This window comes from Ranitomeya imitator, chromosome 5 (genome assembly GCF_032444005.1).
Source record: "Ranitomeya imitator isolate aRanImi1 chromosome 5, aRanImi1.pri, whole genome shotgun sequence".
Taxonomy (NCBI): Eukaryota; Metazoa; Chordata; class Amphibia; order Anura; family Dendrobatidae; genus Ranitomeya; species Ranitomeya imitator.
Genome location: NC_091286.1, coordinates 102,350,542 through 102,378,451, shown reverse-complemented (window position 1 = coordinate 102,378,451; position 27,910 = coordinate 102,350,542). Strand labels below are relative to the sequence as shown.

Below are 27,910 nucleotides of genomic sequence, written 5' to 3'. Positions count from 1 at the left end.
TGGTCGTATCACGCGTATGTGTGATCCCTGTGATATGGGCAGCACAGTGGCACAGTGGATAGCTCTGCAGCCTTGCAGCGCTGGGGTCCTGGGTTCTAATCCCACCTAGGACAACATCTGCAAAGAGTTTGTATGTTCTCTCCGTGTTTGCGTGGGTTTCCTCCGGGTTCTCCGGTTTCCTCCCACATTCCAAAGACATACTGATAGGGATTCTAGATTGTGAGCCCCATCAGGGACAGTGATGATAATGTGTGCCAAACTGTAAAGCGCTGCGGAATATGTTAGCGCTATATAAAAATAAAGATTATTTATTTATTATTATCCCGGCCTTACTCTCTTGCTATGAGCACCGACCACTGGGCGGCGCTCACAGCAAGTCGGCATTGACAACATGAAGGTCTCCAGGAGACCTCTGGTTGTCATGCCAACCCACCAGTGACCCGCGATCATGTGACATGGGTCACGGTATTTAACGGGTTAATAGCCGCTGGTGGATCGCGATTCCACCCGCAGATATTCCGGACACAAGCTGTTCAAAACAGCTGACATGTCACGGGAAAGATGTGGGCTCACCGCCGGAGGAGGGAGTCCAACATCGGCGTACTATTATGCCCGATGTCGCAAAAGGGGTTAAAGAGATTCTGTCGCCAGGGTTTTTTTTCTATCTCATCTGAGGGCAGCATAATGTAGGGGCAGACACCCTGATTCCAGAAATGTATTAACACTTACTGGGCTATTTGCTGTCATTTTGATAACATTTGTGTTTTCTCTGCTGCAGATCTAGCAGGTCTCTGAATGCTGTGCACTTTATAACACCACCCACACCAATGATGGGCAGCTTTCTGTGTACACTGTGCAAAGGCAGAAAGCTGCCAATCAGTGGTAGGGGGTTATACAGAGCTCACAAATATGGAGGACAACCTTGCAGCAGGTTTACTAGTCCTCTCTAGTGATAAACTCCTGCAGATAAAACTGTGATTTTTATCAAAACTACAGCAAGTGACACAGTAAGTTAGTAAGTCACAGTAATCCAAGTCTCTGTCTCTTTATGCTGATTTCAGATTAGGTGGCAAAAACCTGATGTCAGATTCACTTTAAATGGAGCAGCAGTGGTGCATGAGTGCTGACATTCTACTAATAGGTTAGGCTGAGAACAAGAATCCCATGTATATAATGTGAGAAAACGGATTCCTGGTGAAAATAACACCAAGAAAATCCGAACTCACTCTATCTGCTCAAAACAAATTATGTATGCCCGGAGGAAAAACTGAGCATCGATGAACAATAAATCAACTTTATTCAAAAGCTACACATAACATATAATAACATTTCAAATATATTCAGGTAATATGAACAAAGATGACTGTGAATGATAAGCTGAAAACATAACCCCATACCCTTATTCCCTCTCCCTATGATATAAACCCAGATGGGTGTATATCCTACCCCTGCCCACCCTCCCCCAATAGACTAAGGGAGGGAAAAGAGAGGAAAGTAACACACTGAACACGAATAAGACTCACAATGAAGTCACACGTGTGTCCACCCGAATAAACATGGACCCCCATGTGCCATGTAAAACAGTATCTAGGGAACCCATAGAGCACCAAAAATCATAAGGCTGACATGGGGATAATACCAAAATTATACCGGTCTAGGGGCAAATGGAGAAGGTTTCAGTGTCACTAACCTCACCGGTAAGCACCGATGTGCACACAGGTGCCATAGCTGCTGGCAGTACAACACACAAGTAAAAAAGATCATAAATCGCCAGCGAAATAACAGGGGCTTACCATATACTAGGGCAGGGTGGAGGGGCAGTCGGGAGGTGGTCCCCGACGCGCGTTTCGCGGCTGCAGATCGCCGCTTTCTCAAGGGGATAGCTATGAGATGCTCTGGAGGACCTTGAAGTAGCCCCTGACCTGGGTCACATGGCTCCCAGCAGCCAATGACAGTAGCGCTAGCGGCGCATGCGCACTGCGTCCAGCAGGTCCCGGCAGTGCAAACAGGCGTCACAGCCAGCCCGCAGATGCAGGGAAAGCCCCCAATCTGCAAACGAGCCACACAGACGCCCGTGCACACCGGGAGAAGGCGGCACACAGTGCGATGCGCACTGCCACTGACATTAATACAGAGAGGTAATTATAGGCAGTCAGATGAAAATACACCTGGTCCTAAGTCCGCCCGCCTCACCCCCCCAGATCAAATAAAGACACCCATCAGACTCCCATCCCACAAATCACATATATGGGACAAGAAGACATACACAGAAAAACAAAATTTGTTTGAAAAGGTCATAAAGAATGTAAAAAGACATAAAAAATAAACAAGTAATATAATTTCCGCACGATGGTTTGACTGATACGGCCCACTTGTTCATTGTTTCATGCATATATAGTCCACGAATGCTGGATAGGGAACATTATGTTCACTTGCGCCGTGATGACAGTCCATGGGGTCTTTCCATCATGGGAGATATGATCATAGGAGTTAACAGGGCCACAGGGCAATACAACAAGGAACACCTCAAGGCATCACATCACTCCGGTTCACTATTAATATGAATATGTAGAAAAAAACACATGTTAAAATACATAATAAAAATTATTAAAACACCATAAAAACAACCACCCGACTACAAACGGGTATGGGAGACCAGGCAGTGAGGATTATAGATACCGTGCTAGCCTCAGGAGCGCTTAGGAGGTACATAGTACAGAGAAATACACCAAGAGCAGAGAGAAGGGGGCCCCAATCATAGAAAGGAGGAAAAGCTCAACGCCTCATTGAGGCCATTTGGTGCCAAAGTGCCCAATTGCACTATCCATTTTGTTTCTTTTTGTGCCAATAGTTTCTTATTGTCCCCACCCCGAACTCCCAGATGTAAAACATCAATACCCCTCACCTTTAATAATTTCGCATCACATTTGTGATGCAATCTAAAATGGCGGGGTATTGATTTGAGTTCAGCAATGTCAGGCACTGTCCTGGCCACACCAATGTCCCGCACATGCTCACGAACCCTGACTCTTAATTCCCGAGTGGTTAAACCCACGTACACCATAGGACACGGGCACGTGGCATAATAAACCACGTTGGTTGTACCACAGGAAATCCATTCTCTAATGTCATATTTTTTCATCCCATCCGTGGACATAAAACTCGAGCATCGCAGGACATTGGTGCAGGCAAGACAGTGCCCACAGGGGAAACATCCCACATTAGGTCCCCTTGTTCCAAATGGGTTGTTCGGGGTGGGGACGTAATGGCTACGCACCAATAAATCATTTAAATTTCTACACCTCCTTGATGTCATCTGTGGATTGGGACCAAGGGAGGCCGCCAGGGAGGGCTCCGTCTTCAAAACCGACCAATGTTTAGCAAGGATGGAGCGCATATTGCCCCATTCGTGATTGTAGGTTGAGATAAAACGAATGGGAGTGGCCACATCCCTGCCAATCCTCTTGGTTGACGGATGTAAGAGAGTCTCACGTGGGGTTCTTCTGGCGCGATCATAGCCGTGTTTAATACATCGTCGGCTATAACCACGGGCCAGAAAACGATCTTTCAGATCAGAGGCCTGTGCCTCAAATCTGGGCTCGGAGGAACAGATTCGCCGCATCCTGAGGAACTGTCCGACCGGGACGGCCCTCACTGTGGATGGGTCATGTGCTGACGACGCATGTAAAAGCGAATTGACGGAGGTCGATTTTCTGAAGACATCCGCCTGGATACGCCGAAGGTGATCGACCTCCAGGCGGATGTCCAGAAAATCGACCGCAACACCACTATACACATATGTCAATTTTATATTAAACATATTGTTGTTCAGAGTACCCATAAAGTCCTCGAGCTGCCGGACGGTCCCGTCCCACAAAAAGAAAATATCATCAATGAAGCGATACCAGCACAGCACATGGGAGGCGGCCCGCGGGCCCTCGTCGCCAAAAATGAATCTCTCCCAGTAACCCAGGAAGAGATTAGCGTACGAGGGCGCACAGGCCGCACCCATGGCTGTGCCACGCCTCTGTAAATAAAAAACGTCTTTAAAGACAAAAAAGTTGTGGGTAAGGACATAGTCCAGCAGCTCGACGCTCCGCATCCAGGTTTTCCCGTCATTCCCAATCCTGGACGACAGGTTTAAAGACAATTGGGAAGAACTGACTAATACTTGCTCCAAGGGGTTCATGGTTCTACTGAAACAGATGAACCATGAATCCCTTGAACTAATGGAGAAAGAAATTGACAGTCTACAGGTGTGTTTGCAGAAGGACATGCCAAGTGACGCACTAAAGAAACTGAATGAGGAAATTGATGCGGACCTACAGAGGTGGGCCCATGACATCCAAACTACTAAAACAAAAAAATTTAATCGAGATATCAAGGATAAACAGCAATCCAGGGTCTATAGATGGCGGAATCCATGGGGCCGATCACGCCCGAGATCTAGGCATACTTCCTACTCCCGATCTAGATCCACCTCAGCTGTGTCGGGTAGATCCAACCATGATGAAGATATGAGGCCCAACATGTCTCAATCTGAACAGGCTTCTACATCTGAGTCCAATGACAAAAGGATGGCCACCAGACAGCACACCAGGAGCAAGGGAGTTGGGGGAGCCGTGGCTCGCGGTGGTCGCCAGGGAGGTCTCCAGGTATTGAATTTATCTACACATGTTCTCACTGAGTCTCAGTTGGACGTTCTGAGTAGGGGCCTGACTTTTTCCCCGACTAATTCATTTGATTACTTTACAGCCCTCAAGGACCTCCACTTGTTTTCCCGCAAGCTAATCTTCAAAAAATTACATGCTAAAAACTCTATATTACAGCCTATGAGTGAGATTGAGGCACAGGCACTTCGGGATTTGGAGGATTTGCTTGAGGAGCAGGAGTCTCCGAGTACTGGTAGGTTCCCCTCTTCCGTCTTGCCCAGATCCGCAAGGTTCCCCCCCTTGTCCTTAAGTCCGGCGGTTGAAATATTTACTAAATTGGTTGGTGATGATTTCAAAAGGCTATCAACTCGGCGGATTGCTGATAATCTAACTGCCAAACAACGGCAGGCAATTGCTCAGTTGCAATCAATGCCGGATGTTGTTTTCAAGCCGGCGGACAAGGGGGGGAACATTGTGGTCTGGCCGAGCGATAAATATGAGCGGGAGGCATTTCGCCAGCTCCGAGACTCAGGCACCTACCTCAGGCTGTCCTTCAACCCGATGGGCATTTACTTGCGGGAGCTAGAGAGGATTCTTGTTGGTGCCTTGGAGGGGGATGTTATCCCCAAAAATGTGTTTGAGGGTCTGATGGTCAGGTCCCCCAGAACTCCAACATTTTATTTATTACCTAAAGTCCACAAGGATGCCCTCAACCCCCCGGGGCGTCCTATTGTGTCCGGCATTGGGGGTCTATGTGACCAAGTGTGTCGTTTCATAGATTTCTACCTAAAACCCCTGGTGCAAATCTTACCATCATATATTCGGGACACGACGGACGTCCTGGCGCGGGTTGATGGCATCCTTGTGGACGACACTACCCTCCTCGTCACTGCTGACGTGGAGGGGTTATATACCTGTATAGAGCATTCTCACGGCTTGGAGGCGGCTCGCTTCTTTCTGGGGACCTCCGACCTGGACGGCCCACTATGTGGATTAGTCCTCGAGCTGCTGGACTATGTCCTTACCCACAACTTTTTTGTCTTTAAAGACGTTTTTTATTTACAGAGGCGTGGCACAGCCATGGGTGCAGCCTGTGCGCCCTCGTACGCTAATCTCTTCCTGGGTTACTGGGAGAGATTCGTTTTTGGCGACGAGGGCCCGCGGGCCGCCTCCCATGTGCTGTGCTGGTATCGCTTCATTGATGATATTTTCTTTTTGTGGGACGGGACCGTCCGGCAGCTCGAGGACTTTATGGGTACTCTGAACAACAATATGTTTAATATAAAATTGACATATGTGTATAGTGGTGTTGCGGTCGATTTTCTGGACATCCGCCTGGAGGTCGATCACCTTCGGCGTATCCAGGCGGATGTCTTCAGAAAATCGACCTCCGTCAATTCGCTTTTACATGCGTCGTCAGCACATGACCCATCCACAGTGAGGGCCGTCCCGGTCGGACAGTTCCTCAGGATGCGGCGAATCTGTTCCTCCGAGCCCAGATTTGAGGCACAGGCCTCTGATCTGAAAGATCGTTTTCTGGCCCGTGGTTATAGCCGACGATGTATTAAACACGGCTATGATCGCGCCAGAAGAACCCCACGTGAGACTCTCTTACATCCGTCAACCAAGAGGATTGGCAGGGATGTGGCCACTCCCATTCGTTTTATCTCAACCTACAATCACGAATGGGGCAATATGCGCTCCATCCTTGCTAAACATTGGTCGGTTTTGAAGACTGAGCCCTCCCTGGCGGCCTCCCTTGGTCCCAATCCACAGATGACATCAAGGAGGTGTAGAAATTTAAATGATTTATTGGTGCGTAGCCATTACGTCCCCACCCCGAACAACCCATTTGGAACAAGGGGACCTAATGTGGGATGTTTCCCCTGTGGGCACTGTCTTGCCTGCACCAATGTCCTGCGATGCTCGAGTTTTATGTCCACGGATGGGATGAAAAAATATGACATTAGAGAATGGATTTCCTGTGGTACAACCAACGTGGTTTATTATGCCACGTGCCCGTGTCCTATGGTGTACGTGGGTTTAACCACTCTGGAATTAAGAGTCAGGGTTCGTGAGCATGTGCGGGACATTGGTGCGGCCAGGACAGTGCCTGACATTGCTGAACTCAAATCAATACCCCGCCATTTTAGATTGCATCACAAATGTGATGCGAAATTATTAAAGGTGAGGGGTATTGATGTTTTACATCTGGGAGTTCGGGGTGGGGACAATAAGAAACTATTGGCACAAAAAGAAACAAAATGGATAGTGCAATTGGGCACTTTGGCACCAAATGGCCTCAATGAGGCGTTGAGCTTTTCCTCCTTTCTATGATTGGGGCCCCCTTCTCTCTGCTCTTGGTGTATTTCTCTGTACTATGTACCTCCTAAGCGCTCCTGAGGCTAGCACGGTATCTATAATCCTCACTGCCTGGTCTCCCATACCCGTTTGTAGTCGGGTGGTTGTTTTTATGGTGTTTTAATAATTTTTATTATGTATTTTAACATGTGTTTTTTTCTACATATTCATATTAATAGTGAACCGGAGTGATGTGATGCCTTGAGGTGTTCCTTGTTGTATTGCCCTGTGGCCCTGTTAACTCCTATGATCATATCTCCCATGATGGAAAGACCCCATGGACTGTCATCACGGCGCAAGTGAACATAATGTTCCCTATCCAGCATTCGTGGACTATATATGCATGAAACAATGAACAAGTGGGCCGTATCAGTCAAACCATCGTGCGGAAATTATATTACCGTACTTGTTTATTTTTTATGTCTTTTTACATTCTTTATGACCTTTTCAAACAAATTTTGTTTTTCTGTGTATGTCTTCTTGTCCCATATATGTGATTTGTGGGATGGGAGTCTGATGGGTGTCTTTATTTGATCTGGGGGGGTGAGGCGGGCGGACTTAGGACCAGGTGTATTTTCATCTGACTGCCTATAATTACCTCTCTGTATTAATGTCAGTGGCAGTGCGCATCGCACTGTGTGCCGCCTTCTCCCGGTGTGCACGGGCGTCTGTGTGGCTCGTTTGCAGATTGGGGGCTTTCCCTGCATCTGCGGGCTGGCTGTGACGCCTGTTTGCACTGCCGGGACCTGCTGGACGCAGTGCGCATGCGCCGCTAGCGCTACTGTCATTGGCTGCTGGGAGCCATGTGACCCAGGTCAGGGGCTACTTCAAGGTCCTCCAGAGCATCTCATAGCTATCCCCTTGAGAAAGCGGCGATCTGCAGCCGCGAAACGCGCGTCGGGGACCACCTCCCGACTGCCCCTCCACCCTGCCCTAGTATATGGTAAGCCCCTGTTATTTCGCTGGCGATTTATGATCTTTTTACTTGTGTGTTGTACTGCCAGCAGCTATGGCACCTGTGTGCACATCGGTGCTTACCGGTGAGGTTAGTGACACTGAAACCTTCTCCATTTGCCCCTAGACCGGTATAATTTTGGTATTATCCCCATGTCAGCCTTATGATTTTTGGTGCTCTATGGGTTCCCTAGATACTGTTTTACATGGCACATGGGGGTCCATGTTTATTCGGGTGGACACACGTGTGACTTCATTGTGAGTCTTATTCGTGTTCAGTGTGTTACTTTCCTCTCTTTTCCCTCCCTTAGTCTATTGGGGGAGGGTGGGCAGGGGTAGGATATACACCCATCTGGGTTTATATCATAGGGAGAGGGAATAAGGGTATGGGGTTATGTTTTCAGCTTATCATTCACAGTCATCTTTGTTCATATTACCTGAATATATTTGAAATGTTATTATATGTTATGTGTAGCTTTTGAATAAAGTTGATTTATTGTTCATCGATGCTCAGTTTTTCCTCCGGGCATACATAATAGGTTAGGCTGCGTTCACATTGCGTCCCCCCAGTCCGTTAGATGGACTACGTTACACCGCGGCGTAACGCAGTCCGGTAACGCCGCCATTGAATGCAATGTCAGACGCATCGCTAGCGCACGCCCACAATGGGCGTGCGCTAGCCATGTGCCGTCATTGAGTGACGGACCCCGAGACGCGGGCTGCAGCGTTTCCGGGTCCGTCACTGCTAGCGCAGATAGAGCTAGCAGATGCTCTATCTGCGCTAGCGTGCTGCCATAACGGCACTTGCGTTAACAGCAACCCGATAACGTATGTGTTTAACGGGCTGCTATTAGCGCAATGTGAACCCAGCTTTATGGGACTGACAGAGCCAAATTCAGCGCTCATCTGTCTCCATCAGTCCTACAGAAGTTTAATGAAGCCGCAATACTACCATGTGTGACCACTACCCCATTTAAACAGAAGACACATGACCCAATTTTTTGATGATTGGCCTGGTCCCAGTGATACGACTGCCACTCATCACACACCTACCTTATGCTTTGGATAGATTTGAAGTTGTATTTGGGGTAAAACCTCTTTTAGGGCACAGTCAGACGGCTATTACTCATGCGATGATCACAATCCTCAGACTGGCTGTCGGCTCTTCTGACCGGAGTGTGACTGCTCCATAGATATACATGCTGTCACGCTCATGTCAGGAGAGCCGACAGCCAGTCCGAGGATTGTGATGGGATCCTCGTGCAAGTAATGCGGCCGTCTGACTGCACCCTTTAGATAAAATATCATTACTCCTTAAATCAGCTTTCCCCGTTCATACAGTACTTCTTGAGATAATGTTATATTTTCTTTAGGTGAATTTTGAAGAATTTAAAGAGGGATTTGTAGCTGTCCTGTCATCAACTATCAACATCAGCATCTCCGATGATGATGATGAAAGTAGTTATTTAGAGCCTGGTAAGACCATTACTTCAGTTTATCTTTTGTACTATATTGTATAATGTACGGTACAAGAAATGGTTACTAGATATGTGCCAGTGTATAGTAGTTCACTCATTTTTGACAGTAGGTGGCGATGTAGCCGATAGTGAGGTGAGGCATCATCTAAACCTAACTTCTCAAAGTATACTATATCTATATGCGTAGCCTATGTGGTATATAAATACTAATGTTCCTCCCAGAATTAAGTTACATGATCTTTAAAGAGGTTGTACAGAATTTATAGTATTGATGACCTATTGAAAAAACGAGTCCTCAATACCAGATTGGCTGGAGTACGACTCCTGCACCCTCCGCTGATCTACTGTTCCCGATGCAGCGCTGGCCGGATGTCATCAGTTGCAGTGTGTGAATGTGCAGCTCCGTCAACTGCCTAGTGGCCACAGTGTGGTACTGCAGCTCCACCCCTGTGCATTGAGTAGGGGCAGATATTTAGTACCCGCCCGCAGCCACTATGCAGTTATGTTATGAAGATGATTATTTTGGTGCGATTTTTTTTTTTGCATTTTCTACAATTTTTCCTTTTTTTTGTAAATGTAGTAATTGCTGAGGAGGCACAACCTAAACTTGTGAAGGGGAACAAGAGATATGGCCGCCGTACACATCCTGAGCGAGAAGCTGTCGAAAATGAAGCCAACAAGTATTTGCATGACAAGGACCAGAGGAAAAGTCAGCTGAGACGGTCGTCGTCATTGGAGAGTGTAGAGGTAGGAATCCTTCATTGCAGGAGAATTCGCCACTTCAAGGCGCAGGACGTCTTATTGTGATATCTGCTTTTAGTCCAAGAAAATAGAAGTCTTTAAGTAAATGCAGGGCTGAGCAGTTCAACAAATGAGATTAATTTGCCTTTTGGGAACCTCAGGATCGATCAAATACATTGATTTTAGGAGAGAAGTGCGGCAGCGCTGAATGTGTGCGGTGACACTGCTGCTGACGGGGCGCCTGGGCCACAACAGACTCGCCACAGCACAACCTATGCCCACACGAGGGAGAAACTGAAGTATGAGGGATGCGCAGCAGGTTATTACTAGAGCCTAGAGAAAGGTCTGCAGGTAATGAAGCCTTAGGGTAAGTTTACACAGGGCATTTTTTGCTGCGTTTTTTAATGCAAATTTTTAGCTGCTTTTTACAATACCAGCAAAGCCTATGAGATTTCAGAAATCTCATGCACACACATTGTTTTTTTTGTTTGATCAGTATTTTGTGCTTTGCTGCGTTTTTTCGACATAGAGCATGTCACTTGTTTCAGCGTTTTTGCTGCGTTTTTTTTCATCCATTGACTTGAATGGGTGTTGAAAAAAAAAAAGCAGCACAGGTATCATTATTTTCTGCGTTTTTTGCTGCTGAAAACCCAAGGACATTAGCATGGACAAAGAGAGAGAAAAAAACGCACCAAAAAAAAACCCGCATCAAATACGCACCAAAAAACGCAGCTAAACCTGCGTTTTTGACACAGCTTCTTTCCTGCGAAGATCAGGTTTTGCTGCAGAAAAAAAAAGCTGCAATAAAGCCGTGTGTGAACTTACCCTTACTCATGTCAGGAAAATGGCATCTCTGGGTGACCTCTGAGGCAGGACAGAGATGGGTACGGCTGTCCGGTACAGAGCCATAACCTGTCTGCCTGACCCTGGCCATGCGCTACAACGTACTGTTTCCCTAGTCACATGCCTCCGATACTGGCAACTGTCAGCAAGGAAACGGTTACTCTTCAGGGAATGCTGGGTATGTGTAAACTGTCGGCATGGGATCTGTGAGATGTAACGTGCACACATGAGTATTTGGTGAGGGTTTTTTTTTTTTTACCTCGGTATATTACCGTATATTATATATAATTTGTAAACCAAACCAGGAGTGGGACAGTCAGAGGAAAAGTATAATAGAAACCCGTCATCACTTCTGTATTTATCACCCACTCCTGGTTTTGGCTTACAAATACTGAGGTAAAATACTGACCAAACACTGCTCTAACAAGGCCTTACAGTTCCAGCTAAGTGGATGGGATTTATAGAAATCTCATACCCGCTGCTTTTTTTTTTATTATTTATTTTTTATTACGCAGAGTAAATTGACCCCCAGTGCGTTTTTGAAATCCACAACGTGTCTGTTTCTATTACAGTCAATAGGTGTTTTATTTGATTTGTGGACTTTCCCCAAAAACGTGAATGAGATGACTATACAGTTACGTCCATATATATTTGGACAGATACAACATTTTTCTCATTTTGGTTATAGACATTACCACAATGAATTGTAAACAAAACAATTCAGATGCAGTTGAAGTTCAGACTTTCAGCTTTCATTTGACGGTATCCACATTAAAATTGGATGAAGGGTTTAGGAGTTTCAGCTCCTTAGCATGTGCCACCCTGTTTTTAAAGGGACCAAAAGTAATTGGACAGATTCAATAATTTTAAATAAAATGTTAATTTTCAGTACTTGGTTGAAAAACCTTTGTTGGCAGTGACTGGTGATGTCCATGAGTTCAAGACTTGTTTCTTACTTTTTGATGCTCTGCCAGGCCTTCACTGCGGTGGTTTTCAGTTGCTGTTTGTTTGTGGGCCTTTCTGTCTGAAGTTTAGTCTTTAACAAGTGAAATGCTGCTCAATTGGGTTGAGATCAGGTGACTGACTTGGCCATTTAAGAATATTCCTCTTCTTTGCTTTAATAAACTCCTGGGTTGCTTTGGCTTTATGTTTTGGGTCATTGTCCATCTGTAGTATGAAATGACGAGCAATCAGTTTGGCTGCATTTGGCTGGATCTGAGCACTCAGTATGGCTCTGAATACCTCAGAATTCATTCGGCTGCTTCTGTCCTGTGTCACATCATCAATAAACACTAGTGACCCAGTGCCACTGGCAGCCATGCATGCCCAAGCCATCACACTGCCTCCGCCGTGTTTTACAGGTGATGTGGTATGCTTTGGAGCATAAACTGTACCACGCCTTCGCCATACTTTTCTCTTTCCATCATTCTGGTAGAGGTTGATCTTGGTTTCATCTGTCCAAAGAATGTTCTTCCAGAACTGTGCTGGCTTTTTTAGATGTTTTTTTAGCAAAGTCCAGTCTAGCCTTTTTATTCTTGATGCTTATGAGTGGCTTGCACCGTGCAGTGAACCCTCTGTATTTACTTTCATGCATTCTTCTCTTTATGGTAGATTTGGATATTGATACGCCGTCCTCCTGGAGAGTGTTGTTCACTTGGTTGGCTGTTGTGAAGGGGTTTCTCTTCACCATGGAGATTATTCTGCGATCATCCACCTCTGTTGTATTCCGTGGGTGCTCAGGTCTTTTTGCATTGATGAGTTCACCAGTGCTTTCTTTCTTTCTCAGGATGTACCAAACTGTAGATTTTGCCACTCCTAATATTGTAGCAAATTAATTTCTCAGATGGGTTTTTTCTGTTTTCGCAGCTTGAGGATGGCTTGTTTCACCTGCATGGAGAGCTCCTTTGACCACATGTTTACTTCACAGCAAAACCTTCCAAATGCAAGCACCACACCTCAAATCAACTCCAGGCCTTTTATCTGCTTAATTGAGAATGACATGACAAAGGGATTACCCACACCTGTCCATGAAATAGCCTTGAAGTCAATTGTCCAATTACTTTTGGTCTCTTTAAAAACAGGGTGGCACATGTTAAGGAGCTGAAACTCCTAAACCTTTCATCCAATTTTAATGTGGATACCCTCAAATGAAAGCTGAAAGTCTGAACTTCAACTGCATCTGAATTGTTTTGTTTAAATTTCATTGTGGTAATGTCTATAACCAAAATTAGAAAAATGTTGTCTCTGTCCAAATATATATGGACGTAACTGTAATCTGCAGGTAAAAAAAAAAAAAAAAGCATTGAATGGCTTTCCACAATGGAAATGCAGTTGAAATATGAGAAGAGAAAATGAGAGAAAAAAACACAATAGAAGAAAAACATTTTTGAGTACATTTTTTTTTTCGTACATGCGTTTTTATTGCAAGCAACCTAAATTGTCGCTGTAAGATCTGCAAAATCCCGCAAATATTCACTGTGGGAACTTGGACTCAATACCTCTGCTGTCTCTTGTTGTGTGGATTTTATCATCTTGAATTGCATTATTTTCAGCCAGAGATGAGCTCCGAGGTCTACTAGTATCTCCGAGGACGCTGGACCTCACGTTCCCTGCTGGTTCAGTGTAGTCGCAAGCAAACGTGTAAATGCAGCTCTGGATGAGTTAAATAATAATGATCTGGCAGCTCGGAAAACATGGAATAACTTTAAAAAATTGCCACTTTTTATGTTGCAAATGCATGAAAATCAAGCCATTTGCCAGCAACATCTGCTTCTATAGGGGACAGGAATCCACAAACATGGCATTTATTAGAATAAGGATCAATAAAACATGAGATGCATTTTACAGATTACTAGTATATTATACACTATTAATATGCTGCACAGCAATTCCTAAAAGCATTACTGTAATCTATGGAGCGATGCACTAGGCTGCTTAGGACTCTAATGCTCCATGCAAATACACAAATCAGAGAGGTGGCGTCAGGAGGGGTCATCTACTGGGCTTTGCTTACTCTCCTGGGATCCAGTGCGGTGTAATCGCTCAGTCTCCGTTGTTTGGCTGCAGCAGTGGCGTCACGTCAACATCACAGCTGCCGATTAGTGATTAGCGAGTATACTCGTTGCTCGGGTTTCCCAAGCACGCTCGGGTGGTCTCCGACTCCTAGTATTTTAGTTTTTGTCCACGCAGCTGCATGATTTGCAGCTGCTAGACAGGCTGAATACATGTGAGGAATTCGGCAACCCCCACATGTATTCAGGCTGTCCAGTAGCCGTAAATCATGCAGCTGAGGCAACGAAAACTAAATTTCCGAGCACTATCAAATACTCTGAGACCACCTGAGCGTGCTCAGGAAAACCCGAGCAACGAGTGTCCTCGCTCATCACTACCTGCCGATCACTAAGCTCAGTGGCTCTGAGCAGTTTGTGCCGTTTACATGGACAGAACTGTTGAGCTCAGTGATTGGCTGCAGCGAAGTCGACGTGACATCATAGTTGCAGCCAAGCAACGGAAACCGAGGTAGCAGTGGAGGCTCAGTGATGGACCCAGGGAGGGTAAGCCCAAGTCACTAAACTGTGCTTATAGGGATACGTTTTCTGAAATGGGCAACCCCATATAAAGAATATGTCCTAATACTGTAGCTACAGCTAAAGAATGTGATCTCGCCCTGATAGGGAATTACAAACTGCTTCTCTGTAGCGTTAGTTTGCAATCTAACATGTGCCTATGACCACTGCAGCCGACCACCGATTTAAGCAGACCGTATTGGTCTCTGCATTCTAAGTGCCAAATATTACGTGACCGATCTGCAGCTCCACTGTATCTGCAAGATGGAGTTTAACTTTTTTTTTTTTTTTTTTAGTGGTTTAGGGAGAAGCATGCATCTTTAATGGAAAAGCTTCTCTTAGGTACTGCGAGTGGTGTCAGATCTATGGCATGTTCCATAGTACAATGCCCCACTCCCTGCCATGTTTATTGACTAATTGGAAGCCAATGCATTGGAAACCGGTCAGACTCTAAACTATAATCATTTTTCTATTTCTGAAAAAAATAACCGAGTGCTAGGATCTCTTCACCTTCCCACATGCCTAAAAGCACTAATCCCCCTCCCCCACCTGTTATTGCATTGGGAGCTATCCCAGCATAGTCCAGAAGGATATACACTATGTACTCCTCGTTCCTGTTTGCATTTCTCCTATGTGATTAATGGCCTGTGAGCCAGTCTTAGAATTACCTGTTTTGTAAAGGCGTCTACAGTTTTTCCACATAGAAAATAATCTGAAGAATAGGTGTAAAATATTTAGTGTGAAAGCAGCAACCAGATGGCAGGAGAGGTGTCAATACTCGTTTGGGCATGTAGCCTAATCTGTTAATACCTTTTAGAGTTTTAGCTTTTTATTAGTCAGAAGTGGCCATTAATCTGTCATTTTCACAAATGTTAAGCGTAAAAGACTGAGCAGAGATGGAAAACGGCTTCATGTCACCCCGAATCGGTTCTAAGTGACATAAGGTGAAATATGTGCACAGTAATGGCGTTTTGGCACTGCTGTGCATTATGCCCTCACATTGTGGTAGTGCTGTACTCAAAAAAGAACGGACAGCACTTCCCAAATCATACATTGCTCTAATGCTGCAGGCAAAAATATAGAACTGCTCATTAGGATCTTGATGTAACAGTCTGATCAGACTGTATGACGCCACTGCCACAGCGAGTCTCTCAGGGGGCCCTAACTTTTGCTTTAAAGGAGCAGTGTTGGGCGCTAACCACCACCGCAGCGACACTGCTCCAATATATATTTATGCCGCAATGTGTGATTTCATTTTTTTGTGTATTGTGGTAGTCCTGCTGTATTGCAAAACCAAATGGGGTCTTCTTATTCCTGTTGCAAGACTGCATGGGAGGTCAGACCCCCAATCGCCACTTTATCTATTTTCTATGGTTCTTCCAGAAAAAGCAGAGCGTACTGCTCATCAGCGCCTTCAGGAATGAATGCAGCAGCAGTCAGACATATGCACTGCCACTCTATTCTAAAAGGGGATAAAAGGTCCACATTCTCCCAGTTGGCATGGGTACTAGAGATCGCCCCCCCACCATCGTTATCACTTATATTCTGTGGGGAAGTGATGATAAAATAATTGCCGCTTTTTGTTTTCTGCATGTCTCACAAATAATGCAATAAAAAGTTATCAATATTGTAGGTACCCCAAAATTCACTACATGTGTGCATTCGCTTCTCTACTGAATATGGAGGCATCTATAGTGTCTGCAGGTCCCAGTATTATGGATTCAGCTGATTCGGTTGTCTACAGGCATTGTCATTTGACGTTCTAAACACAAGATGGCAGTAGAGGCTGTGAGGTATTGTCACCTCCGAGCTTGGAAGCTGGGTGATATTTAGTTACCATGGGATGCTGCCCAGATTTAAGTTGGGGTTAGCCGGCAATTTTGGCCGCAATACAGGTTGCATGGCCAAAAATTGCTATATGCGCGTGAATGGGGTCATATTGTGCCTTCTAGGGTACTGAGACCAGGAAGTCCAAAACAAATCCAACTGAGGCTGATTGTTTTCTACTTGCTTGTCATGGTTCCCAAGGGATTTCTGCTATTCAACGGCAATATGTTCCAGTATGGCAGCGTCACTTAGTAATCTTTGTCTGCGTGACCCCTGTTGAGGCCAAAGTGTATGTGTAGCCCCAGCTTTAGTCTGGCTTCATAAGCCCACATTTCACAGTCCATGTGCTTACCACTGCTTCTGGATTGTTTGGGATCCAATGTATGCCTATCAGACTGTTTGCTTCAGTCTGTAGCCCCTGGCTATACCAGAAAGGCTTGTGAGGCCAGCCTTGCCTTCAGATTCTGCATCAGAGTTTGAGGTCCTTCTGCTAGCAATGCCTGAGGATAGTGATGGCTATGCTCCATTCATATAATAATTTGATACGCCATTGATGCAAAGCTGAGTACTAACTGAGGTTTTAAGACCATTTTCCCACTTAGCGGAAAAGCTACTGTCTGCTGCAGAATAAGCAAGATAAGCGTGCTTTGATTATTGTAATTTTTTTTTATATATACAGGGGGAACGGAAAGTATTCAGAGCCCTTTAAATTTTTAATTCTCTGTTTCATTGCAGCCATTTGGTAAAATCAAAAAAGTTCATTTTTGTTTCTCATTAAAATACACTCAGTACCCCATCTTGACTGAAAAAAAACTGAAATGTAGAAATTGTTGCAAATTTAATTAAAAAAAAAGAAAAACTGAAATGTCACATGGCCATGAGTATTCAGACCCGTTGCTCAGACACTCATATTTAAGTCACAAGCTGTCCATTCCCTTATGATCCTCCTTGAGATGGTTCTTAGGGTATGTGTCCACGTTCAGGATTGCATCAGGATTTGGTCAGAATTTTATGCAGGTAAAATCCTGACCAAATCTGCACCTGAGGTCACTGGCAGGTCACCTGCGTTATCCTTGCGTTTTTTCTGCAATGTAAGGACATGCTGCGTTCATAACCCCTTCATGACCCAGCCTATTTTGACCTTAATGACCTGGCCGTTTTTTGCAATTCTGACCAGCGTCCCTTTATGAGGTAATAACTCAGGAACGCTTCAACGGATCCTAGCGGTTCTGAGATTGTTTTTTCGTGACATATTGGGCTTCATGTTAGTGGTAAATTTAGGTCAATAAATTCTGCGTTTATTTGTGATAAAAACGGAAATTTGGCGAAAATTTTGAAAATTTCGCAATTTTCACATTTTGAATTTTTATTCTGTTAAACCAGAGAGATATGTGACACAAAATAGTTAATAAATAACATTTCCCACATGTTTACTTTACATCAGCACAATTTTGGAAACAAATTTTTTTTTTGTTAGGAAGTTATAAGGGTTAACATTTGACCAGCGATTTGTCATTTTTACAACGAAATTTACAAAACCATTTTTTTTAGGGACCACCTCACATTTGAAGTCAGTTTGAGGGGTCTATATGGCTGAAAATACCCAAAAGTGACACCATTCTAAAAACTGCACCCCTCAAGGTACTCAAAACCACATTCAAGAAGTTTATTAACCCTTCAGGTGCTTCACAGCAGCAGAAGCAACATGGAAGGAAAAAATGAACATTTAACTTTTTAGTCACAAAAATTATCTTTTAGCAACAATTTTTTTATTTTCCCAATGGTAAAAGGAGAAACTGAACCACGAAAGTTGTTGTCCAATTTGTCCTGAGTACGCTGATACCTCATATGTGGGGGTAAACTACTGTTTGGGCGCACGGCAGGGCTTGGAAGGGAAGGAGCGCCATTTGACTTTTTGAATCAAAAATTGGCTCCACTCTTTAGCGGACACCATGTCACGTTTGGAGAGCACCCGTGTGCCTAAAAATTGGAGCTCCCCCACAAGTGACCCCATTTTGGAAACTAGACGCCCCAAGGAACTTATCTAGATGCATAGTGAGCACTTTGAACCCCCAGGTGCTTCACAAATTGATCCGTAAAAATGAAAAAGTACTTTTTTTTCACAAAAAAATTCTTTTAGCCTCAATTTTTTCATTTTCACATGGGCAACAGGATAAAATGGATCCTAAAATGTGTTGGGCAATTTCTCCTGAGTACACTGATACCTCACATGTGGAGGTAAACCACTGTTTGGGCACATGGTAAGGCTCGGAAGGGAAGGAGCGCCATTTGACTTTTTGAATGAAAAATTATTTCCATCGTTAGCGGACACTGTTATGGCTGGCAATCAGGCAACACAGCGTGCAGTAATCAGCGCACATACAGAGATCTGGCAATAACCAAAAACAATAGGACGAGCTCTGAGACGTGGAATCTCTGTAGACTGCAGTACCTGATCTATCCTCACACAACTATAAGCAGCAGTGGATTGCGCCTATCACTACCTATGCAACTCGGCACTGCCTGAGGAGCTGACTAGCCTGAAGATAGAAATACAAGCCTGACTTACCTCAGAGAAATACCCCAAAGGAATAGGCAGCCCCCCACATATAATGACTGTTAGCAAGATGAAAAGACAAAACGTAGGGATGAAATAGATTCAGCAAAGTGAGGCCCGATATTCTAGACAGAGCGAGGATAGCAAAGAGAACTATGCAGTCTACAAAAAACCCTAAAACGAAAACCACGCAAAGGGGCAAAAAGACCCACCGTGCCGAACTAACAGCACGGCGGTGCACCCCTTTGCTTCTCAGAGCTTCCAGCAAAAGTTAATAGCAAGCTGGACAGAAAAAACAGAAAACAAACTAGAAGCACTTATCTAGCAGAGCAGCAGGCCCAAGGAAAGATGCAGTAGCTCAGATCCAACACTGGAACATTGACAAGGAGCAAGGAAGACAGACTCAGGTGGAGCTAAATAGCAAGGCAGCCAACCAGCTCACCAAAACACCTGAGGGAGGAAGCCCAGAGACTGCAATACCACTTGTGACCACAGAAGTGAACTTAGCCACAGAATTCACAACAGTACCCCCCCCTTGAGGAGGGGTCACCGAACCCTCACCAGAACCCCCAGGCCGACCAGGATGAGCCACATGAAAGGCACGAACAAGATCTGGGGCATGGACATCAGAGGCAAAAACCCAGGAATTATCTTCCTGAGCATAACCCTTCCATTTAACCAGATACTGGAGTTTCCGTCTAGAGACACGAGAATCCAAAATCTTCTCCACAATATACTCCAATTCCCCCTCCACCAAAACAGGGGCAGGAGGCTCCACAGATGGAACCATAGGTGCCAAGTATCTCCTCAACAACGACCTATGGAATACATTATGTATGGAAAAGGAGTCTGGGAGGGTCAGACGAAAAGACACCGGATTGAGAATCTCAGAAATCCTATACGGACCAATAAAACGAGGTTTAAATTTAGGAGAGGAAACCTTCATAGGAATATGACGAGAAGATAACCAAACCAGATCCCCAACACGAAGTCGGGGTCCCACACGGCGTCTGCGATTAGCGAAAAGCTGAGCCTTCTCCTGGGACAAGGTCAAATTGTCCACTACCTGAGTCCAGATCTGCTGCAACCTGTCCACCACAGAATCCACACCAGGACAGTCCGAAGACTCAACCTGTCCTGAAGAGAAACGAGGATGGAACCCAGAATTGCAGAAAAATGGAGAGACCAAGGTAGCCGAGCTGGCCCGATTATTAAGGGCGAACTCAGCCAACGGCAAAAATGACACCCAATCATCCTGGTCAGCGGAAACAAAACATCTCAGATATGTTTCCAAGGTCTGATTGGTTCGTTCGGTCTGGCCATTAGTCTGAGGATGGAAGGCCGAGGAGAAAGATAGGTCAATGCCCATCCTACCACAAAAGGCTCGCCAGAACCTCGAGACAAACTGGGAACCTCTGTCAGAAACAATATTCTCAGGAATGCCATGTAAACGAACCACATGCTGGAAGAACAAAGGCACCAAATCAGAGGAGGAAGGCAACTTAACCAAGGGCACCAGATGGACCATTTTAGAAAAGCGATCACAGACCACCCAAATGACCGACATTTTTTGAGAAACGGGAATGTCAGAAATGAAATCCATCGAAATATGTGTCCAAGGCCTCTTCGGGACCGGCAAGGGCAAAAGCAACCCACTGGCACGTGAACAGCAGGGCTTAGCCCTAGCACAAATTCCACAGGACTGCACAAAAGCACGCACATCCCGTGACAGAGATGGCCACCAGAAGGATCTAGCAACCAACTCCCTGGTACCAAAGATTCCTGGATGACCGGCCAGCACCGAACAATGAAGTTCAGAGATAACTTTACTAGTCCACCTATCAGGGACGAACAGTTTCTCGGCCGGACAACGATCAGGTTTATTAGCCTGAAATTTCTGCAACACTCTCCGCAAATCAGGGGAGATGGCAGACACAATGACTCCTTCCTTGAGGATACTCGCCGGCTCAGATAACCCCGGAGAGTCGGGCACAAAACTCCTAGACAGAGCATCCGCCTTCACATTTTTAGAGCCCGGAAGGTATGAAATCACAAAATCAAAACGAGCAAAAAATAACGACCAACGGGCCTGTCTAGGATTCAAGCGCTTGGCAGACTCAAGATAAGTAAGGTTCTTATGATCAGTCCAAACCACCACGCGATGCTTAGCACCCTCAAGCCAATGACGCCACTCCTCGAATGCCCACTTCATGGCCAGCAACTCTCGGTTGCCCACATCATAATTACGCTCAGCAGCAGAAAATTTCCTGGAAAAGAAAGCACATGGTTTGAACACTGAGCAACCAGAACCTCTCTGTGACAAAACCGCCCCTGCACCAATCTCCGAAGCATCAACCTCGACCTGGAACGGAAGAGAAACATCAGGTTGACACAACACAGGGGCACAGCAAAAACGACGCTTCAACTCCTGAAAAGCTTCCACGGCAGCAGAAGACCAATTAACCAAATCAGCACCCTTCTTGGTCAAATCGGTCAATGGTCTGGCAATGCTAGAAAAATTACAGATGAAGCGACGATAAAAATTAGCAAAGCCCAGGAATTTCTGCAGACTTTTTAGAGATGTCGGCTGAGTCCAATCCTGGATGGCCTGAACCTTAACCGGATCCATCTCGATAGTAGAAGGGGAAAAGATGAACCCCAAAAATGAAACTTTCTGCACACCGAAGAGACACTTTGATCCCTTCACGAACAAGGAATTAGCACGCAGTACCTGGAAAACCATTCTGACTTGCTTCACATGAGACTCCCAATCATCTGAGAAGATCAAAATGTCATCCAAGTAAACAATCAAGAATTTATCCAGATACTCACGGAAAATGTCATGCATAAAAGACTGAAAAACAGATGGAGCATTGGCAAGTCCAAACGGCATCACCAGATACTCAAAATGACCCTCGGGCGTATTAAATGCCGTTTTCCATTCATCTCCCTGCCTGATTCTCACCAGATTATACGCACCACGAAGATCAATCTTAGTAAACCAACTAGCCCCCTTAATCCGAGCAAACAAGTCAGAAATCAATGGCAAGGGATACTGAAACTTAACAGTGATCTTATTAAGAAGGCGGTAATCAATACACGGTCTTAGCGAACCATCCTTCTTGGCTACAAAAAAGAACCCTGCTCCCAATGGTGACGACGATGGGCGAATATGTCCCTTCTCCAGGGACTCCTTCACATAACTGCGCATAGCGGTGTGTTCAGGTACGGACAAATTAAATAAACGACCCTTAGGGAATTTACTACCAGGAATCAAATCGATAGCACAATCACAATTCCTATGCGGAGGTAGGGCATCAGACTTGGACTCTTCAAATACATCCTGAAAGTCCGACAAGAACTCTGGGATGTCAGAAGGAATGGATGACGAAATAGACAAAAATGGAACATCACCATGTACTCCCTGACAACCCCAGCTGGTTACCGACATAGAGTTCCAATCCAATACTGGATTATGGGTTTGTAGCCATGGCAACCCCAACACGACCACATCATGCAAATTATGCAGTACCAGAAAGCGAATAACTTCCTGATGTGCAGGAGCCATGCACATGGTCAGCTGGGCCCAGTACTGAGGCTTATTCTTGGCCAAAGGTGTAGCATCAATTCCTCTCAACGGAATAGGACACCGCAAAGGCTCCAAGAAAAATCCACAACGTTTAGCATAATCCAAATCCATCAGATTCAGGGCAGCGCCTGAATCCACAAACGCCATGACAGAATACGATGACAAAGAGCACATTAAGGTAATGGACAAAAGGAATTTGGACTGTACAGTACCAATAACGGCAGAGCTATCGAACCGCCTAGTGCGTTTAGGACAATTAGAAATAGCATGAGTAGAATCACCACAATAGAAACACAGTCTGTTCAGACGTCTGTGTTCTTGCCGTTCTACTTTAGTCATAGTCCTGTCGCACTGCATAGGCTCAGATTTACTCTCAGACAATACCGCCAGATGGTGCACAGATTTACGCTCGCGCAAGCGACGACCGATCTGAATGGCCAAGGACATAGACTCATTCAAACCAGCAGGCATAGGAAATCCCACCATTACATCCTTAAGAGCTTCAGAGAGACCCTTTCTGAACAAAGCCGCTAGTGCAGATTCATTCCACAGAGTGAGTACTGACCACTTCCTAAATTTCTGACAATATACTTCTACATCATCCTGACCCTGGCATAAAGCCAGCAGATTTTTGTCAGCCTGATCCACTGAATTAGGCTCATCGTAAAGCAATCCCAGCGCCTGGAAAAATGCATCAACATTACTCAATGCAGAATCTCCTGGTGCAAGAGAAAACGCCCAGTCCTGTGGGTCGCCGCGCAAAAAAGAAATAATAATCAAAACCTGTTGAATAGGATTACCAGAAGAATGAGGTTTCAAGGCCAAAAATAGCTTACAATTATTTCTGAAGCTCAGGAACTTAGTTCTGTCACCAAAAAACAAATCAGGAATCGGAATTCTTGGTTCTAGCATCGATTTCTGATCAATAGTATCTTGAATCTTTTGTACATTTACAACGAGATTATCCATTGAGGAGCACAGAGCCTGAATATCCATGTCCACAGCTGTGTCCTGAAGCACTCTAATGTCTAGGGGAAAAAAAAGACTGAAGACAGAGCTAAGGCTACGTTCACATTAGCGTCATGCGACGCTGCGTCGCCGACGCACGGCAACGCATGCGTCATGCGCCCCTATCTTTTACATTGGGGACGCATGCGTTGCGTTGTCGTGCGTTTTCGGTAAAACGCACGACGCATGCGTCGTTTCACCGCACCTGGGTGGCGTCGGAGACGCGACAATGTTGCATTTTTCGAGCGTCTAAAAAACGCATGCGTCGCACTTGCGTCGCTCGTGCGTCGACATTGCGTTAAAATCTCCATTGAAACACATTGACAACGCACTTGCGTCGCGTGTGTGCGTCGTGCGTGCGTTGTACGACGCATGCGTCGTTACATAAAATTGAACAAAAAGGTGTCTAGACAGTGTCTAGACAGTGCAAACAGTAGATAAACATCCCCCCTATATAAAGAAAATGTTTGGATTGTTTGTCACTTCTACTGCAGCATCTTGAGGCAAGAAATCCATCACCAGAACACTTCTACACATCCCAGAACACTTCTACTTATCCGCTGTCCAGAGATGTAAGTATACAATGATTCTGTGCATTTTCTACATGTGGTTTAAAATTATTTTTGCAAGTTGTGTTTTATATTCTGCACTGTGGTTAAAGATATTGTTGTATTTTTAGTCTGGTTGTGATGTATGGCGTTGTATAGGATGGCGTTTCATTGTGTCTGCGGCCTTGATGATTGTTCTTTTCAGGATAGAATTTTATTTTCAATTATTTGGTTTGGTGGTGTTTTTTGTATTCAGTTGTGATGTTTAAAAATTGCGTTATATGATGGCGTTTAATAGTCTCCGGCCCTGACGGTTTTATTGTAAAGTATGGTAGTGCATAGAATGATTATGCGCCCTTTTACATGTAATAATTTTTTTATTGCAAGTTGTGTAGTTCTGCACTGTGGTTGTGTAAAGACATTGTTGTATGTTTCTGGCTGTGATGTATGGCGTTGTATGCCCTTCTATTGTCTCCGGCCCTGTCGGTTTTATTGTAAAGTATGGTGTTTTTAAATATTTACATTTTTTTCCTTTCAAAAATCTATTGTATTTTTGGGGTTTCTTGCTCCGTGGATTACTGTACTTTAAAAAAAAAACAACTTTTGGTATTACAACATGGGGTCTGTTGTAGATCTTATCTTTAGGCTTTAGTTTAATCTGGCATTGGGTTGTCTCAGCCATTGTTTCTTTAATTTAATCAATGTGGCAGTGTTGTTTGCTCAGCGTTAGGTTGGAGTGCAATGTTGTTTGTGGTTTAAATGCCTTTTTTTTTTGTTTTTGTTTTTTATATTGCTGGATTGTGCATAGGAGCATAGGAACAATTATTTTGTTCTTTATTTCAGAATTGCATTAATAGTCATGGCCAGCGGCAGTGATTCCAGCACCCCACCGCTGAGGAGTGAGGTGAGTACATGATCTACTATTACTATATTCGCTTTCATTTGTAGATGGGTCACTCAACTTTTTGGTAAACTATTTTGCAGGCTTCTTCAAGTGAGGAGGAGAGCCAGGAGGAAGAGAGGGAGCAGGAGCAGAGACCGGAGCAGGAGCAGAGACCACGGGGCCAAGCTGTGGTTGCAGGACGGAGAGTAATTTTTTTTTTTTAAACTTTTTTTTTTTTTTTTGGGCGGGTATGGGGGGTGGCGGGATGGGGTGGTGTTGTGTGTGGTAGGTGGCGGTGGAGGAGGTAGGGTCAACTTTTATTTATCTTGCAACAATTAATATTTTCCATTTTTTCTAGGTTTCACAACGGGCCCTGGATGAACCCCTCAACATCGACCTCATGGTGGCATCCATAGAGGAACGGGGCCCGTTGTGGGACAGCCGTGACCCCCGGCACGCGGACCAGGGCATATTGCGGTGTATGTGGAAAGAGGTGGCACAATTGCTGTGGGATGGCTTCGACAGCGCTTCCCCCACGGTCAAAGCTAGTTTTCGTAAGTATTTCCAAAATGCTGCTGTGACCCATCATGCTAGGATTACACAACCGTCTGTGATGTCTTCTATTGGTATTGCACACGGTTGCGTAATCGTTGTCAATATATTCTCTAAATTTTGTTGTGTTTTTTTATTTATTTATACACAGTTCGAAAACTGCGGACCAGATGGCGCTCCATGAAGGACCGTTTCAAGAGGGGCCTGAAAAAGGAAGGACAGGCCCGTAGTGGTGCAGCGGCTTCAAGGACCTCGGTTTACAAGTATAACCGTATACTGCAATTCTTGAGACCGGTCCTTGAAAGCAGAGAGTAAGTCAAGTACCTATGCACACACCTAGTTTTTAAAACATGCATATTCACATACTACATTCCAGCCACTTAGCTTATTGCCCAGCCATTTATTTTGGCAAGTACAAAGTATTTAAACAAAAAAAAAAAGGTGAGTTCACCGAGGCGTGAAAAGTAAAAAATACATACTTTTATCCTCTTCAATCATAAGCAGAGGATGAAAAATCAGCACAATACCATAGACACTATCTACGCGTTTCAGGTGGCAGGGAACATCAGACCTGAAACACGTAGATAGTGTTTTTATTGTATTGTGCAGATGTTTCATCCTCTGCTTCTGATTGAAGTGAATAAAGTATTTTGTTTTTACTTTTCACGCCTCGTTGACCTCGAATTTATATTCATTTCTGGTATTCTCACACTTTACACAGCAGCTCCCTTCTGGGATTACTACAATGGTGAGCGTGACTTACTAGTAATGTCCCTGAAATCGGAAGTATACAGAACACAGATAGCTAGTAGATTGGCCATGCCCAGCCAATATTTCATAGGGGATTAGTATAGTACCTATCCAGGTGTATCCCCGATTTAGTTATACACAAATAATTAAAATATTATAGACACGCCATACATTCCACTGCAAGGCAGGTTATGTTCCCATGCTTGCTCAGCTCAAAGGACCTGTGATGACGTCTCGGTCACATGACCGTGACGTCATGGCAATTCCAACGTAAGCATAATTGTCTGGCGTTAAATCGCAATCATGGGTGACTATTTGGAATAAAATAAATGTGTTTTTTTTTAATATTGATGGTGCATATGCAGTGTCAAGATTAAAAATAGGTTAATATTAATGGCGGTAATGGATACCTGGCGGTAAAGTTAATTAATGACGCCTGTGAAATTTGATATTTAGTATACTAATGCTTTCCTTATGTTTTCACAGAACACACAGCAGCACCCGCGAGCCTGTCCGACCCTCTGGAGCGGTCCTTTGTGAAGCGCCATCTCAAGCCTCGCAGCCATCCCACAGCGAGAGCAGGTCTGCACCACCACAATCTGGCGAACCGGCAGCCGGTCCATCAGATGTTCCCCTGGCCGAGGCCTCTGTCGCTCCTTCCTTCGGGTCTTCCCGACAGCGTCAGCGGGCCTCGGACAGGGCGCCCATGCCCGAATTTTTACATTTGAGTACCGTCTTTCAGAATGGTTTCAAGGCGCTGTGCGATAAAATGTCAAATATCGAGCGGCGTCTTGAAAACATCGAAACGGATCTCGCGAGGCCGGCGAAACATTTTTTTAATGCCCTTCACAACGGGATGGTTGAACATCTTACGCCGGAACTCCAGATTTCGGTCATGCAGGGCTGCAACAATCTTTAGGTCACTGCTCTGCAGCAGGCTCGGGTCATGCAGTCAGCGACAAATGCGCCCACAGTACCATCGCTGGCTGCCATGACTCCGGCTCCTGCTGCAGAGCACCACCACAGAGGTCCGCGTGACGAGGGCCACCGCCACCGCCACCGCCACCACAGAACAGAGCCCCAAAGGTCGGAGCAAGACCGGCCTTCAAGGGCACACGGGCACAGACGGGAAGCCGACCCACACACAGAGAGAGAGAGGAGGAAAAAAAAGAAGATCAAGACGACGACGACTAGCACTACGACCTTGGCTATGGCTGCTCCCACAACTACCACCAGAACACAGCCTGGGTCGACCCGGAGCACACCAAGTACCCAGGCTGGGTCTACACGGAGCACACCCAGTACCCAGCCTGGGTCTACAAGGAGCACACCGTCAACACAGCCTGGGTCGACCCGGAGCCGGAGTAGCCAGCGAAGGACACTGGTCGTCGTCCCTCCTCCTCCTCCCTCACCTGCTTTGGAAGTATCCCAACAGTGGATGGATGTCGGCATCCCGTCAAGTATCATTGAATATGCTGCTGCTTCCTCCCCCTCGTCCTCCTCCTCGGTCTCTTCCACACCCACCAGAAGTGAGGGATATCAATCCCCTTTAGTTGTGGATGTAGGTACCCCGTAATGTTATGTCCCTAATTTTTTTTCCT

At 45.2% G+C, this 27,910-nt stretch overlaps 2 protein-coding genes across 4 annotated transcripts in view; both read left to right on the top strand.

The window, feature by feature from the left end:
• NINL (ninein like) overlaps nucleotides 1-27,910 on the top strand; it is a 170,587-nt gene that overhangs the window by 62,612 nt on the left and 80,065 nt on the right. For all 3 annotated transcript variants that reach the window (XM_069768984.1, XM_069768985.1, XM_069768983.1), the window contains exons 3-4: nucleotides 9,341-9,443; nucleotides 10,026-10,192. In XM_069768984.1, coding sequence (XP_069625085.1) covers nucleotides 9,341-9,443; nucleotides 10,026-10,192 — 270 coding nt within the window. The remainder of the gene's footprint in view (nucleotides 1-9,340; nucleotides 9,444-10,025; nucleotides 10,193-27,910) is intronic.
• LOC138681461 (uncharacterized) lies at nucleotides 24,690-27,675 on the top strand. Its single transcript, XM_069768980.1, has 5 exons — nucleotides 24,690-25,028; nucleotides 25,109-25,213; nucleotides 25,366-25,561; nucleotides 25,711-25,870; nucleotides 26,796-27,675. The coding sequence occupies exons 1-5, from the start codon at nucleotides 24,984-24,986 to the stop codon at nucleotides 27,226-27,228; spliced, it is 939 nt and encodes a 312-aa protein (XP_069625081.1). The 5' UTR covers nucleotides 24,690-24,983; the 3' UTR covers nucleotides 27,229-27,675.

Bases quoted from the DNA above. Each gene is read 5' to 3' on its own strand.
- LOC138681461 (XM_069768980.1), top strand. From the start codon at position 24,984: ATGGCCAGCGGCAGTGATTCCAGCACCCCACCGCTGAGGAGTGAG. The intron at 25,029-25,108 runs GTGAGTACATGA...ACTATTTTGCAG, and splicing joins CCCCACCGCTGAGGAGTGAG to GCTTCTTCAAGTGAGGAGGA. The intron at 25,871-26,795 runs GTAAGTCAAGTA...ATGTTTTCACAG, and splicing joins CCGGTCCTTGAAAGCAGAGA to AACACACAGCAGCACCCGCG.